Below are 17,512 nucleotides of genomic sequence, written 5' to 3' on the forward strand. Positions count from 1 at the left end.
CTGAAGGCAATAATAATTAATGCACGTGATGGTAGCATACCTGGGCTGTAAAAAAGCTTAAAAGTGTTCTGGCCATTAGAATTCTTCTTGAGGTGAATTGATGACAGAGTGTGCCCCTGAGCCCTGATCTCCCAACGTGCAGCGGTAACTGAATGGAAACAATGTGTGTGTTGTCTAGAACAGTGGCAAAGTGTTGGTGCACTGGCGATCTTCAGGGCTGTGTTGGAGGGGTGGTTGCTCTGTGTTGAAAAACTAGATCACATCACACCATGTACAGTGAGCTCATCAGGTTGTTTCCCTCCACTTCCTTTTCTTCACTTCTTTCCTTGACCCCTCCCTCTGAATCCCACAAAACACAAAGAAGAAGACCCCTCTCTCCTTCATCTTGTTTTTCTTCCGGAGTCGTTTACATGAAGTGCAAGGCATTTCCGATGTGTGACAACGTGGTCACCTTTGACCCATTGATTGGCATTGCTAATAAAGAGAAACTGGGACAACGGAAGGTGACAGGTTTGGCTGTTAAGAGAAAAAGGTCTGCTTACGTTAGGTCAAGTAGAAAGTCGCAAAGAACAGAGGAAGTGGGAAAAAACAACAGGAGAAGAAGAAAAAATGCGAGACGGGAAATTCCTGAGTTGGCTCTTGGAAAAGTTGACTGTTGGGACTAAGAGTTCCATCCGCCACTCCATTCTTATGAAGGAGAGGCTACAACGTTTGCACAAAAGAGCTCTTATGTGATTAGCATGTGAACTTGCCTTTTGAGGTCATGTGAACAAAAACCACGAACTAACATCTCAGGCCTCTTAATGCTGCTTTGAGGTCTCCCCCTTTTTCTTAAGCGTTCCTCAGCTTCCTTTCCCTCTGAGAGGTGTCTGCTAGGAGGTTTGTTAAGAAATGCCACCTTTTAGGTGAAGGAGAATTCATCTGCATGACAGCTTGGCATTGTTCTTTACATCATCTTAGTGTTTTGGAAACCTGCCCCAAAAACAAAACTGCACACAAAGGCCTTTTGCATTCCATCCCCTAAAGAGAGGGAGGGTAGACGTTGTCACACTGTGCATGAATGCCTGCTGTAACTTTTATTCTAGTTAACTAAAAAGTTGGACACTGTTTGCTTGATGGTCTTGTAACCTCTCACAAGCCATTACAATGCCTCCTTTTATCTTTGTACTATATATGTTTGCTTAGAATTGATAAAACCTGAAAGACAGCATTCAGAGGAAATTGAAAAAAAAAAAACGTTTCTTTTTATTTTCTCTCCGACGGCACTCTCAAATAACTTGCTGACCATACTTTTAATAAGATGTTTGTTGAGACATTTACTACTTTTTTTTTTTTTGTAGAGATTTGCAGGTTACAGAAGGATGAAGAAAGAGCTGTTTGTATAATAGTTTTGTGATTGGAAGCATTCCTCATTTTGCACCAGGACCCCATTCTTTAATGCCAGGCTTTGTGTAAAATTGTTTATGGGTTTAGAACAACAGAATCTGAAATTAATTTAGTGGTTCCTCTTTTTACCATTGCCCATATAAACTGAGCACTGGAGCCAAACCACATGTTACTGTTGAAGCCCAAGGCCACCCCGGCAAGCCAAAGAAGCACATGGAGGATTTGCCTGCATGAGCATCTGCCAGGGATGAGGGATCCTGCCACATGAATTATGGAATTGCGTCGCTCCATTCTGGTGAGCTAGCCGGAGTTCTTTGAGGCTGTTGGACAGTTGCTGCAGCAAGACCAGTCAATTGGCCGATCGCCTGCTTGCTGACCTTGCAGCGGTCGTGTGCACTCTCCAGAGTGAAAAGAGAGCCTGGTTTATTATGCTTGTTGTATTAATCATCAACCGCTGGCTTTCTGACATTCTTCACAGGAAAGGCTTTGTCAGGGGAACACCATTCTGTCTTTGCAAGCTGTTTCATGCACTTGCTACATTTGCCAGAAAGAAATATTGTAAACTGAAGCTTTTTTGTTTTAAATATGACAGCTTTCTCAAGAAGCTCAATTACATAACTGTCCCAGAAAAAAAATAATAATAATTGAGAAATCGGTTAAGGTCACTGGTTGACCATATGCTAAAAATACATTTGGTTCTTATGATGGATTTTCAGGCTGTTGTTTCCTTCATTTTATATCAAATACACCTACTGAAAGATATCAAATTTTCAAATCAAATTTTGCTACATGCTAATTTTAGCTCAGGCTCATCTTAGGCCTCATGCCAAAGGTGGCTGTAAAGATTTGATTCGTGAATATGTATCATTTTTCAGAAATGGTCATATAGCAGGGGTGCGCAATCCTGTTCTTAGCGGTCCACTATCAGAAGAAATTAAAATCTTCAAACAATAGCTGACATGATTTCGTATTGTTAAGGACTCACCTTTTAAAGCCACAACTAACAGCGACAAAATTCTAGATTCTAATTCGATCCCTAAGCTTATATTGGCTTATTAAGATACTTTCTTTACACCAGAAGCATGTTTTCCCTTAATCAATGGACTATCTGACTAAACTAGGGACATAAGGACTCATAATTCAGCATTTTATGTAGGTAACAACAGGGCACTGAATGTCAAGAGTGGTTTACAGGTAATAGAGTGCTGTTGCACTGAGAGACACCTGCAGCCTCTATTTTAGCCCTGGCTGAGGTTTTTTCTGTGTGCACTGAAATTAGTGGTGTCATAGCACTATAAAAGTGCTCAGACATCTGTTGGCTATGTTGGGAGTCAGTTTTTATGTTTGTAATGACACATTAAACTCAGTGTTTCCTCCCATCTTGTTCCAGAAACGTGTGCCAGTGGAGCTGTCTAAATGAGCGTGTGCTTTGTTTCTTCTTTGTTTCGGGCCAAGATCTTGCCTTAGATGTGGCATTATATGATCCAATAATTCCCTCAACATCCTAATTAGGTTGCGTGTGTGTTTGTGTGTGTATATGGGTGCTAAACAGTGGCTGTCTGTCGCCTCTGGCCCAGCTGGAGTGAGGCCATACTTGGGTACTATGTCTCTACTGTGCTGGCACATTGCCCCGCCTCCTCATTTTTGAGCTGACACCCTATTGGCCTTCACCACAAACGGAAGCTTGGCTATCAGCTGAGGTTGGCACTGTGATGAATTTTAGCTAAAGGAAACTCAGTTGCAGAAGGGATGCTGTTCTGTGTGCTTTTCCATCCTGCAGCTCAGTTTGCATACTGTGCATCATAAAATCTACTAAGATTAGATTTAGCACAACCCGGAACATGTTAAAATTGTAAGTCAAAAGCATGCTGATGATATGCTTTTCCACTGGATTTTAGATTTTAGATTGATGTGAATCCACGCATGCTGATATTGCCCACAACCCCTTACGCAATGTCAATGAATGTTAAATGTCAGTGAACATGCAATAGAACTCGTACAGAACAACTGGATTTGAAACACAATCTTTACTGATTTTCTTCAACAATATATTATTCTTTTCTTCACTTGTAATTAGTTCTTCAATATTGGCAATACCTTTTTAACTGGTAAAGTAACATAACATTTTAAATGAACAATAAATAAAAAATATTTCTGCACTTTATTTACTAGGCGCTTATAAATAAGCAGTATCGGTGCCAATCACTAGCGAACTAGCATACAATTTTCAATGTGGGCTGCAACTTCAGTCTGTTCTCAGCCACATGTGTGTCCTGTCTTCAAGTGTTTCTCAGTATTTATAACTCTTTTTTATTTTTTTTTATAAATCTAAAGAATGCACTTTTAATTGTTGTTTTAAACCACAGAAACCCCTGAAGCATGCTGGTGCAGATCCTGACTAACCTGCTTTGTTTTTGCTACAATATGCAAATGTTGTCACCTAGACTGCTAGTAAAATCTGTGCATTCTATATTGTAGAGTAATTGAGCTCCTTCATAAATTCAACATTGTCTGATTCATCATTCCTCAACATGCCATTTATTTTGTTCATGTGAATATAGCTTTAAAGAGAGTAACTGCACATTGTGTAGAAGAAAGATACACTTATTATGACATGTCCTGACAGTGGAAGCATAGTAAAGTGGTTGAACAGGATTTCTTCTCACACTGTGAGTGTCCAAGTATACATGCACAGATGTGTGAGCAATGCTAATTTGGCTTTTAATTTTAAATTTTTGAGAATAGCAGCCTGGTGAGCTTTTAACTGATAGAATACACATAAACGATTGCTTTAGATGATTTGTTGCGTTTTGAACAATAAACATTAATCTGAGACCTGTGTAATACGTGAAAGGTTAATTCCTGCCAGGACTTGCACTGTGTAAGCCAACACTCTCTGAAAGAGAAATGTTTGTTCTTAGCTTGCACTCTTCCAACCAGGTAAACATGAGATGAAAACAGAAGACATAAAGGTCTGTCTTAGTTTACAGGTTTGCACGGAGCGTTATTAGTTTTCACAGTTGTCACCTTAGATATCCAATGAATGATTAGTTGATAAGTGAGGTCATATATTGTTTCTTATGAATTTAGTTTTGATTTAATTAGTTTTATTAATTGTTAAAATTAATAATTTTAGTCATTATTATGTTTTTATTATAATTTTTAGTATTTTTAGTAACATTATTTTTTACTGTCGGGTTAAAACCCCTTTTACTGCACGTCAAGAAGCTGACTTTGAATGTGTAGTTTTGCACAAATTTTCACATAGACTATACTGCAACTAATCATAAACATACTCCATGCAAGCATTGGCCTCCCGTCATGTCATTCACAACTCTTCTTTTTTTCAGTCTGTCTTTCTTCTCCTTCGTTTTTCTCAAGCCATTCCCCTCGCCATCTCTCCTCCTCTTAACTACTTGTGCGTAGTTAATGGACTGTTTTGGCTGGACTCCAACCACTGAGTGTCACCTCATTAGTGTTCCTCTCAACATGAGCTACGTACAGCAGAATGTCATTGGTTCCCCCCTTCTGCTTCCTCCGGCCTCGTCCGTAGAAGCCTCCATGAATGGGGAAATGTGCATGCATAATTGAATCTATAGTCTCAGTCTCTCCATTCTTCCCTCCCTCTTTCTCTTCACTCCTCTCTTCCTCACGTCTGATGGATACAAAAAGGCTTGGACATTTGCCACAGCTACGGATGGATCAGGTCGATGGTGGCCTCCCACGACTTCATGCACACCAGGGCCGGACTGGGTCTAAAAAGTGGCCCTGGAGTTTCTGGCACAGAGCGGTCCATCACACCATTAACCCACCAGCTCATTAAGCACAGAGCAAATTTTAACAACACTTACTAACATAAAAATATAACTCAAAACTGATATAAAAATGCTGTCTATTTTTTTTTTCATTAACATTAATGAATGACTGGCATAAGTTATATTATAATTTGTCTTTAATGGTGTATATAACAAATAGTAAATTATTTAGAAGAATTTTTACACATCTCTTTTAGAGGGACAGTTTAATATCCCTCTTATATTAACATATACACATTCAAGTGCCGTGCAGGTCAGCTTCTGTGAACAGTAAATCCTTCCTTCTTCGATTTGATTTGCTATTTCAATAATTTTGACATTGACGAGCCCTTTTGAGCCACTTCACTGAGCCAGATAGTCTTTGGCCAGAGCACGATAAATTAAAGAATGTTTGACTCAAGACTCAACTTTACGCAGTGGCCTGACCCAGTTGTACAGTGGCTCACCAGGAAAAATTGCATGTGAAAACAACACTTGGGAAAATTCCCAGCAAAACTACACTTGTCAATTTAGTGATGTGTGTTATGACTAGGAACTAATGTCCCTTTGGAAAGAAAGTGTGACTAAAGTTTGTAAGGCCAGACGCAGCAGTTGTAGACTTCCTTTGTTACTGATGTGGAAAGTGCACACACACACACACACACACACACACACACACAGTGCTGTCACAGTGGTCTGGTTATTTTGAACGTGACGGATGAGCCACCCTGGGTTCAGTGTTGTGCTGACATGGGAACATGTGTACATCAGCGCTCTCTGCGTGATCCAGTGTGTACCTCAGCCATTGTGTACGCTTTATGGCTGTACGTCTTTATTAACACAGTGTGTTATTGTGAATACGTGTGCCCAAAGTTGGACATGTGTGTGTGTGTGTAAGGTGCCCTGAGTGACTTGTTTTCCCAGACACTTCTTTTATTTGTACTTTTTTTGAGCCGCAGAAGGCAGTCTTACATGCACACAATTTATCTTTTGTTTTAGTTTTGCTCTCTCTCTCTCTCTCTCTCTCTCTCTCTCTCTCTCTCATATCTCTTTCTATGTCTAGTTTGTCCTAGCATGATCCACCCCACTCCTATTTAACAGCCCGTCTCGTCTCTACTATTGTTAGTTTCTTCTTTTCAACTCGGTCTCTCTTTCCCACCCCCTTTCTCTCTTTCTGCTCATTCATTCATCCCCGGAGATTCTGACTTTAGCCTCTCCTCTTCATGTCTGCAATCAAGTGCTTGAACTTGGGCGGCAAACTGAGGCCAACTGAGGATGTGTGGCTGGTGATAAACTTTTCTTTTTTTGGTAAGAACTGGGGGGAGGCGGGGTGTATTTGTCTGTCATTCGGGCTTTGGTCCCACTTTCACACCGTTTCTGTGTTGTGTGTGTGTGTGTGTGTGAGTAGACAGATTGTGTCTCAGAGAGGGTCAGTGTATGTTTCAGACTGTGTGTGTAAAGTCTGATGTGTGACATTCAGACCCTTGTGAAAGGATACTTGATAGGAGAAAAACCAATCTGTAATTTAATCAGTGCCTATATTAAAAACAGTCCAATTATAGACCTTAAGATTTTCAAAAACAGGAAACCCACTAAACATTTACATTTACAAATATTTACATTTACTTAACTTTTTAAGTAAAATTTTAAATAGGCCTATTTAAAGAAATATTTAAATTCATATTAATTTGTATAATATACATTACCCCTTAAAAGTTTGGAGTAAGGTATTTATTTGTTTTATTAGTGTGCTAATAATAAGAAATATTTCTTTAAGAGCAAATCAGCATACTAAAGAGTCATGTGACACTAAAGGCTGGAGTAATGACTGCAGGAAATTCAGCTTTGTAATCACAGGAATAAATTAATTTCAAAATGTATCAAAATAGCAAACAGTTATTTTGTTATTGTAATAACGTCACAGTATTGCTGTTTTTAATTTTATCTTTGATTGAATAAATGTTTACACCCTTGGGTAGCATAAGAAATTAAACATCTTACCAACCCTCTTAACAAACTTTTGAATGCTAGTGTATAATATATATTTCTTTATTCACATTTGTGTAATATATTTATATTTTTTAAAAGTTTGTTAAAACAAACAAAACAATGCTGCAATGCAGTTTTGAGCAAAATTGCAGCAATGCAGTTATCAAATTAAGTTTTAGTTTTTTATTATGTGAGAAGAAATATAAGAAATATATTGGTCGTTATACAAGGAAAAAATAGTTGTTTGACCAATAACAGTTATGTATTCTAGTGTGTGTTGTGTAGTATTCCTGCAGAACAGAGCAAGAATTTATTTATTTGCATTTACGATTTTTGCATTATATAAATCAAAAAGCATTTAATATAGATTACGCTTAGCATGCATAATATTCCTTAAGGGTTGATATTTTGCCACCTTGGAATTACAATGTTCTGTCGGCATTCTGGACAGTTTTGAGATATTGAGCTTCAAAGTTTTTCAAAGACTTCTGTAGATAGAATTATCTATTATTTATGTTTTATGTTCTAAGTTGTCACAGAATAAGAATATGTGAATAACTCAATTTTAACAAAAAATGTCAGATAGAACCTCATAATTCCAAGGCAATGATTTGATAATTAAATGGTTGCATACATTTACAGAAGTGAGGTGGCATTAACTGCACTATGAAATGACCATCAGGTCATCTATAGTTGTGCTTTCAGATAAAATGCCTGCTGGCACAAGTCTTATCTGCCATTCACTCTCTAGAGCTCTAAAGCTGGCATGCTGCTCACTATATCTGTGTTTGGGTTAAAGTAAACTTTGATAAAGAGCTGTGATTTATCAACAATTGCCGTAATGAAGAGAGGGAAAAAGTGGATAGTATCAGATAGAGAAAGATACACATTGTAGATGTAGATAGGCACTTTTTGCTGTATGTGCACTGATGTCACAGCCATAGTGTGAGGTTACAAGAGTGGCTGAGTGACTAGTGAACACAAACACACTCTCAGACACTGGGTGTCACTCACTCACACACAATATTTTCAAGATTGCAGCTGTACCGTTCAAAAATTTCAGCCAGGAGTGCCCATAATTAGGAAATATTTTTGCCTCTTAGTCTCCTCTGCTGTCTCTCTCTCTCTCTTTCTCTCTCTTGCTCTCCCTCCCTCTGCTTGGCTCCGGACTCAGGATAGAGTAAGAGGAGGAGAGAGAGAGCGTGCGTTCTTGGCTCAGGCCTGGTTTCTTTGGCAAACAGAACAGTACATGTGTGCAGCTTTCTAAAATGGCTGCCAGACGCCTCCTCCTGAAATGTCGACGGTATGCACACGCCAGGTCTGTTTGCGAGTGCGTTTGCGTGCGCGGGCTGGGGGTGTGATACATTGAATAAAAGTTGCTTAAGTATGTGATAGCTCTCAACCACGCACAAAGACTGCTTAGATTACACAGGAACGGAGCCAAGTGTAAGTGTGTGTGCTTGCAGGTTTGAGTTCATAGATCCCAGATTCAGGTATTGGAGGTATTCATCCTGCATAATGACATTACCTTACATTGCAGGTGGAAAAAGTGCAGAAGGTGTAATTGTGACAGCTGTATGGATGCTATCCAACAGATAAGGTAGCACAAAGATACATTGACGCATCGTATTTATGAAGCTCACATGATCTGCAATGAGCTCATCATGCTTCTATTCATGTAGATATGATCCTAGATCAGATGTCTTCATCTTAGATTTTAAGTTGCCAAGGCAAGCGTCATTAATACTTTTGACTGTTCAACAAACCCATAACTTTAAAGGGATAGTTCACCCAAGAAGATAAATTCTGTTATCATTTACCCTCCCTTGCATAGACTTTGCTGAACACAAAATATATTTTTGAAGAAAATTATAAACCAAACTATTTGGTATCCATTGACTTAAATTGTTTGGATAAAGAAAAGAGATGTTCGAGATGTTTCACAAAGGACAGAAAATTATACAGGTTTGAAAAGTCATGCGGGTGAGTAAGAATGACAGAATTGAGAGCTCAAATTGCTTTTTACCAGGGTGACACCAAACCAATGGTTGTCAAGCAATCATTGAGGGTCTATGAATCGGCACATACTGAATAAAGTGAATACTAAATGACAACCATGATTCATATTCGGGCACACTTTGAGGGAACAATTTCTCATTATTAGCTAATATTAATTTGCCTAATTTGCTGCTTATTATTTTATTTTATTTATTTATTATTAGTTTAACTGTGGGGAAGGATAAAGAGAGCTAAAATAAGGTCATGCAGAATAAAGCATGTGCTTTATACATACTATTAAACAGCCAATATGCTAGTAACATTCATGCTAATAAGCAACTACGTTAAAAGTGAGAATTGGTCCCTAAACTATGTTATCTCATATTCAAAATGATAAACAAGTATAAGACTGTATATTCAAAGTCCTAGTTCCAGTTTTCCATTTTGAATAACAAATATAGACTACTGGAAAACCATGGAATCTATTCAGAGCACCGTCCCATCATGGTGAAGAGTTTAACACAGGCAAACAGCTCACATTTTCTTTAGAAAAATACTATTGTACCTTACTTTTTTTTTTGTGTGTGGGTTACTGTGCAAAGAAAGAAAATATTAATTTCCCCTCCTCAGTCTGCCCTCTCTCTTCCTTGTTCGCTCCTTGGACAGTTTTTTTGTTTAAACAAGTGGCTGGCCTTTTGGGTGCCAAGGGTTGTTGTGCTTGGAGAAGCTTAGAGTGTTTCTGGGATATATATATATATATATATATATATATATAATATTGAATATTCTGCTGAAATGAACCATGGTTAATTTAGTTTATATCGTGTGTCCTAGCAGTGTATTTGGATCAGAGCTGTTTAACTGTGTGTGCCAGCTGCTCCATTGTTGTGCTCTCTGTTTAATCACTCAACATCTATGCATGTTTGTGTTTAGAGATTCAAACCATTCCTTCACCATTTTTTTCTCTCTCTTGGGGCATCGGCATGGTAGGAGATGTCTTTAAGCAGACTGATGAATGGTGTAGAACTTGTATGTGAATTGGGGGGTTGGCATAGGAACGGGCACTGTCACAATAGTCTCACTATAACGCTTCTGACCAATCAGAGATCAGCTTGCTCCTTATCAATCAAACAAACAAACAAACAAACAAACAAACAAAAAACATTGAAGCTTAATGCAGAAATAGCTCTTAAAAATTCTCACAAATGCACTAGAAAAAAGAGAAGATTTCTCTGAGCTTTTTTTTCTTATTAATGTATGTTGTTACCTTCCTTTCTTTGTCATTGTTGAGCTGAAGCCAAGAACATTCCGTATTTGTAGCTCTGTTTGATGGGGATTTTAATGGAAGGCATTTTTGAGGAGGTGGGATTTATTTCTCTCTTTATTTCTTTACCTCTCCCCTTCAACTTTCACTTCTGAAAAGGAGCTCAAGGAGAAAAGGAACTAATTTTCTCTTTTGGATTTTGTGTTTACTGGCCAAGCCAATATATTTGCATCTTGAGATTGCATTGGCTGATACCAGTGTCGAGTTGATCATTTAACTAAAGAGTTTCAGTCTCCTTTAGATTACAAGATCCCCTCTGTGATAGGTTGTTAACACACTGCATTGTATTGGGAACATATCAGATATTGACTGATAGTACTTTTTTAATGATTATAGAATCAGTCCATACTTGATATATATTGACTTATATTGAATAATTCATAATTAATTGTACAAGCTCATCTCGTCATCTAACATTTACCTAAATTTAATTTAGATTGTAATATCAGTCAAAACATGAAAATACTTCTTGCTTTATTGCTACCATTCAGTTTTCAATTTCAATTGTGATCATGAAAAAAGCAAATTATTAGTTCCCGAAAAGACTGAATGAATGTGCTCCATTGGAGGTGTGTCATTAGCAGTATAGAATCAAGGGAGGACCCTCCTAAAGGTTCTGTAAGGTAACATTATTAATCATGTGAACTTTAAAGCACACATCAGCAACAGACAGGATTCCTCTCCATCTTTTCCTCCCCAGTCACGTCTTTTGCTCACACCCTACAAGGTGGGGCGAGTGTTGTACATGTGTGTCTCCATTTTACTTTTGTGAGGAACGTTTCAGCTTTGCCTTTGCCTGTTGTTACATTCTGCTTTTCTCCCTCCCCCTTTCGTCTCTTTTTCTCCCTCACTGAAAGAAACAAGCATGTTTCTGCACACATCTGGCCTGTCCTGTCGGGACCTAGTAAATGTAGTTTCCTTTTCAACGAAGGGGCAGCAATAACCATATAACGGCTGTCTGCTATAACGAACTCCACAGACTTATGTAAAACCTGATGACCATGTTCTCCAGCATAACTATTTGTGCAAATTCACATGATCAGTGTCACAAATGAGTGTATTTTGTTAGTGTGATCTAGTTCAGAATCTGAAATATTTTATATATATATAAGTAAAATCTGTAAAGTAAAATCAATTTTTTTATTTTATTTCTAGGTTTAAATGAAAAATATTCCAGTTTTAAGTGTGGTTTTTGGACCTTATTTATTCTTTATACAGTATGTATTTCTGTTGCTCTAATATAGATTTTTTTCTGATTTGTTAACGCCTAAAAAAACAATAGAGATAAACATGAGAAAACACTGCAAGTGGATGATAAATTACAGTCAAGTGCAGTACTGTCATCTGTAGATCTACTGATAATTCTGGATTTTGTGTTTTAATCCACCACCTTTATTTGTGTTTTCAGACTTGCAACAGTCAGGAAGTCCTAGCAACAATGAGCCTGGCAAGAACCCTCCAGGTATGTCAACACAAAATATCGAAATGCACTTCTGCAGTAAACTACTGCCAGGTGCTGATGTACCCTTGATAATGACACACCATAAAACAATTAAGGCCTCATACAGAAAAATCTGCAAACCATCCTGCATGACATCTGGTTGTTTCAGTCTCATTATTCGTTATTTCATTTTGGTTACCACAGTCATATAAAATCTATTTTTAAAATTGTGCATTTTTTATTTTTTTTAATTTTTTTTTTTAGGGGTGGGGAATCCCCAGACACACCATGATGTGATATTATTGCTGGGTATTGAGAAAACATATATTGCAAAATTTGCCATTAACAAATCCTTCAAATGAGTTCTCAAATAAACTCTTCAAATATGTTTTTAATCTGAATATTTAGCAGATTCACTGCAGCTAAACTGTGAACTATGCACACAGTCAACTCTTTCAGAGAAACAGGTTTATTTGATCAGAATATGTTGGATTTGACCATAATTATACTTAGTTCTCTGCACAAATTAAAGTCAACTGCAAAGCCACCATGTAATGTCTGTGATTTTTACAAGAAAAACAAAAATTGCTATTTTATATATATAAAACAAGCCATGTCATGACATCACCAGTCGTGTCAGATCTTAGTTTGAGCAGGTTTTTCTGATGGCATCTGGAGTGAGTAGCGGTTCCCATCTAACAGTGTTTATTTGTCATGCCAGCTAAACCTGTGTTGGTTCCCTTGGACTCACCTGTGTTTTCCTTTCTTTCTTTTTTTTTGGCGGTTAAAATAATGGAGAGTGTAATTAGTTCTTTACCTCAAGAGTAGGTTGTGCGTTTGCCCCTGCCAAGTAAAATAAAGCTCTTGGGCCACAACTCAGACCAAATTAGTACTGCTACTAAGGAAACCCTGGCCCTCACTGCACTTCCTATTGGGCTTTGCGGTGCATTGTGGGAAAGACTTGGACATCCTGGCTTGCTCTGTGAGGCTGACCCTGTGGGGCTGGTCTTTTTTAAACATGAGTCTGGAATGCAGTGTTAAGTATTAGTTGGCTTTCTCTGAACCTAATCCATCTAGCCTGTACATACTACAAGTCACAGTTAATGTTGTTGTGTTCATGAAAGAAAAAATTAAATGGCAATATGGACAAAAGATTATTTGTTTAATCTAATCTGTGAAAACTAAGATGCCTGCTTACCAAATACACAGAATTTGAAATGTCCTCATGTGTATGTGTTAAGTAAGGACATGTGTTTAAAGAAAATTCTTTTATCTCCCACAGTTTACTTGGAAGACAGCTTTGTTAAATCAGGGGTCTTTAGTGTTTCGGAGCTGGTTAGAGTATCCAGAAGTAAGTCTTTCTCTCTCTCTACACACACACACACACACACACACACACACACACACACACACACACACACACACACACACACACACAGACACACAAACACACACATACTGATTTTAACACATACTGACAAGCTGACAATTTTGACTATATGAAAATATGACTCACAAGTATGAAAAAGCATAAAAACAAAATTGATACCAATTTTATGATCATATTTGTTTTTGCATAATCTACCAATTTATTTAAGGATGGTGTCTTCAAAGGGATTTTCTGTAAAATTTACAGATTGTTTTGACAGTTTCATCCCACAAGTATAGCTAAAGTAAACATAAAGAGCAACACAACCAGCGTGCTTTATGCCTAAGCATTCCTGATTTAGCAAGGGAGGGACTTGCCCAGAACATGTGTGGAAAATCCAGTCTGGCGAGTCGTGTGTGTGTGTGTGTGTATGTGTGTGTGCGTGTGTGTGTTCACTAGTTTTGGTGCACAAACATGCAGTAGTTTATGTCTCGACATGCCTGCCTTCATCAAAGACGATGACAGATGTTCCAGAATGAATCTTTCTCCAATGGCTGAGGACAGTTTTGCCCTTAAGCAAGATTTGAACAAATTGCCAAAGGGGTTATCAGGGCACACACACTCACAAAGACACTTGTATTCACCCTAAGGGTGAATGCACTCAGTGACGTTGTAACTGATCCATGTCACACCTAAATGTAACACAACGCTTCCGATCTGTCCCACATACACAACACACACACACACACACACCACTATCAATGTGGCTTCTATGATGTTTGGAAAGGCATTCATGCATTAACATCACTATAGCCATATGACTTAGAGAATACTGTATGTACCACCAAAAAAAAATAAAAACAATAATAAATCTCCTTGAACAAATAGACAGTTTACTGCACACTTAAGGTCTTAAATAGATAATGTAGTGACTATTGTGTCCTCCTCTAATGCAGTTCAGATAAGGTTATAGTGAACACTCTGCATATTGTTGTGATTGCTCATTTAAAGTACAAATGCGATACCTGCTCACTGCATTCATGTGGTGGCAGCAGGTCCTGGGCTCATTGCCAGCAGTGACTGACAGTAATTTCACATGTGTTTCTTTCACCTCAGACCCTCAGGCCATATCATGTCATACATGAGAACACACATTCTGCTAAAACTTGATGCTACCTACCCAATCTACTGCAAAGGAGAAAAAACAAACAAACAAACAAAAATGTATTATGAAACTAACACAATTACACCAACAGTTACACAAACCTTGGATTTTAATTCAGTAAGAATGTTTTTGGTTTTGCATGGATAAGATATCATAATTGATATCTTAATAAGTAATTGTGTTTTATTTTCATGGATGGTTATATAGTATATAGTACATTCTTATATGTTTACTTAATATTTACATTTTAAAAAACGTTTTTTGGTAGTTGGCAAATATTTGTATTTAGAGAAACTTATGGTAACATGGTATTATCAGCACATGTTCTCCCTTGGACATAAAAAACACTGCTGTAATAAACAAATAATGCAAATTAATGATTTGTCAATTCTATAGTGTACACTAGCCATCTAATACATCACTTATGCATATTATATGTTCCATTCATAATATAGTATTGAGCTCTCTTTTCTTAAAATATTAAGCTAGCTTTATCATGCTATTGTATGTAAACAAAGAGGCTAGTGGCAGTGGTTAGACCACTCAGTGGTGCTTTGGCTCTTGTGGTTTCTCTGTAGATATGATATCTCTGACACACTTCATACTGTTACAGCTCCTTTCATTCTGTTACAGGCTCATCTCTCTTAGCTTGAGTTACAGCAACAGTCATGTTTGGGTTTGCTTTCATGCAAATGTTACCCTGAAAACAGCATCTAACCGAGAGCAGTAAAGAGCTCTAGCTCTAGCTGACTGACTCTTCATGCCTAATGTATGATGTAAGATACTCCACATTTCGGCCTATCCCACACTACTGTTCTCTCTTTCTCTCTTTTCTCACCAGCTCCTATCACACAGGGTGCAGGAGTGAACTTCCCTATGGCTGACATGCCAAGTCAGCCATATTATCAAGACCTGAACTCAGGAGTGAGTTTACACCGGTCCCTCTCATCCCCCCATGGCAGGTTAGCATGCTTGTTCAAACAACACATATAAACACATGCACAATTAAACCCCTTGTCTTCATGTCATTTTGATCCATTTTCAGTAAAGAAAGATTTTGTAACCAGACTTTGCCAAGATCAGCAATAAAAAATATCACAGAGACTATTTTATAGAGATAATTGTTTCTTTAAAAAATCATATCTGTGAAAATTTGACGCACATAAAAAAGTTACTGTGTCCTCCGCAGCAAGCGGCCTAAGACGATCCAAGAGGACAGTATGGAGACTAGTCCCACTGGGCCAGACTTCTACCCGTCCCCTAGTTCACCGGCCAGCAGACCCTGGCATGAGAGAGACCAAGGTTAGAGAGAGAACATTTTTAGTCAAGAGTTATTCCTTAGAGCTATTCAGCACTGTTTCTCTCTTAACCCTCCCCTTCTCTCTCTCTCTCTCTCTCTCCCCTCTGTATGAAGATGTTTTCTGTGTGATTTTCCCCTCCTTTCAGTTCTCGGTAAAGTGTAATGTTGATAAACTGGTCTTTACTCATGCAGTGCTTTGTGAACCCCACATACAAAATTGGACAAAACATCAGTCAGCATAAACATGTGGCATTCACACAACATCTCCTGTTCTTCTGAATGCTTATAAAACATTTAAGCAAAAAAATAATAATTTCCAAAAAATTATGACCATTGAAAATTTCATTGCTTTAAAATGTCACTTACAATGTATGTGACTACACACTGGAGTATCAGCTTTAACAACTTTTAACATTAAATCCAGTCTAATGTGTCCAGAAATTTTGGATTTAAGACAAGAATTTTCTTTTCTGTGTCCTACTTTCCAGTGTGCTGCTGTTAAACCTAACTAGAAAAAAAGCAACGGTTCTATGTTTTCTATGCTCTTTGTCCTGTTTTATGTTTTGAGTGAAACCTTCATTTATTGAGGAGAAGATTTGTGTGGGCATGTGTGTGTCAGAATTGGAATGGTTCCATTCTTGTATAATTTAATGGCTACATTTACATGAATATTTTTTAGGCTTAGTTTAAGCCTATTGTAAACAATATGACATTTTATTCATTTCTGAAAAACTTTAATGTATATGTAAGAACAAATCCTTTAGATTTAGATCAGACAAGCCTGGTTTTCTGTCTGCATGTGTTGGTAATTGATTAGCCATGTTTCCCCTTCATAAAGGGGATTTGTCTAGCGTGTGGCAGCTATTGAACTTGACCTAATCTCTAAACTGGGTGTGTCAAAGGTCAGAGCAGGGTTGTGACCTTTGAGTTTAGACACCGGATCCAGATGGGAACTGGTTTAGGGGGCAAGGGGGTTGTGGGGGTGGTTAGAGAGAACTGCTATTCTAATGCTGAGTCTGCACCATTAGTTACATAGTCGCCTTTTTAAATTTTTGTTTTATAGTAGACAATTTAGAATTTAGCCAAAGGATTGCTATAAGAAGGTTTTAATATATTTCAAATTTTCCCTGTGAAACATTTGGTCAAGAGAGATGGTATTTGTATAGTACGTTTGTTTTCTAGTAGTATATGGTTTTTAAGAACATAATTCTGTATGTGTATTATGGCATGGGTACTACAACATAAACATTATCTATGATGAATGTTAAATAAATGGCTTAAAAAACATTTCTTTTCTTTTCTTTTCTTTTCTTTTCTTTGCCAGTAGTTTTCTGTAAGGGGTAGGTTTAGGGGTAGGGGTAAGGTAAGAGTGTGTGTGCTAGATACAGAAAGCACTTATTTATTTTCTTTACCTGTAGTTAATTCAAGTTCCTTTGTTTTTTTTCAGAAAACAGGACACCCTGTTTTTAATTCTTAAATAAATGTTATTTCTTATCCTCCTTGTGTGCACTTGTTTTAAGGGCTTTAGTTGTTAGGGCTGTCAATTTAACAGGTTCATGCAGTTTGATTAATTATGAAGGAAATAAAATAAAAGGTTATACAATACAAACTTACAGTGTTCAAGTTTATGTTGAAAACACTGAAAAACTCAGTTGAATCAATTGCTGTAATGATTCACTCATCTGCCAAAACAGTGACTTAAAATTATTTTATTTTAATTTGACTCATTTATTCAAGTGATTTCAA

At 37.5% G+C, this 17,512-nt stretch overlaps 1 protein-coding gene across 5 annotated transcripts in view; it reads left to right on the forward strand.

The window, feature by feature from the left end:
- LOC132124895 (nuclear factor 1 B-type-like) overlaps positions 1–17,512 on the forward strand; it is an 89,247-nt gene that overhangs the window by 49,564 nt on the left and 22,171 nt on the right. For all 5 annotated transcript variants that reach the window (XM_059536049.1, XM_059536081.1, XM_059536065.1 and 2 more), the window contains exons 3-6: positions 11,900–11,953; positions 13,215–13,283; positions 15,308–15,428; positions 15,656–15,768. In XM_059536049.1, the coding sequence (XP_059392032.1) occupies positions 11,900–11,953; positions 13,215–13,283; positions 15,308–15,428; positions 15,656–15,768 (357 nt within the window). The remainder of the gene's footprint in view (positions 1–11,899; positions 11,954–13,214; positions 13,284–15,307; positions 15,429–15,655; positions 15,769–17,512) is intronic.

This window comes from Carassius carassius, chromosome 3 (assembly GCF_963082965.1).
Source record: "Carassius carassius chromosome 3, fCarCar2.1, whole genome shotgun sequence".
NCBI classification, from domain to species: domain Eukaryota; kingdom Metazoa; phylum Chordata; class Actinopteri; order Cypriniformes; family Cyprinidae; genus Carassius; species Carassius carassius.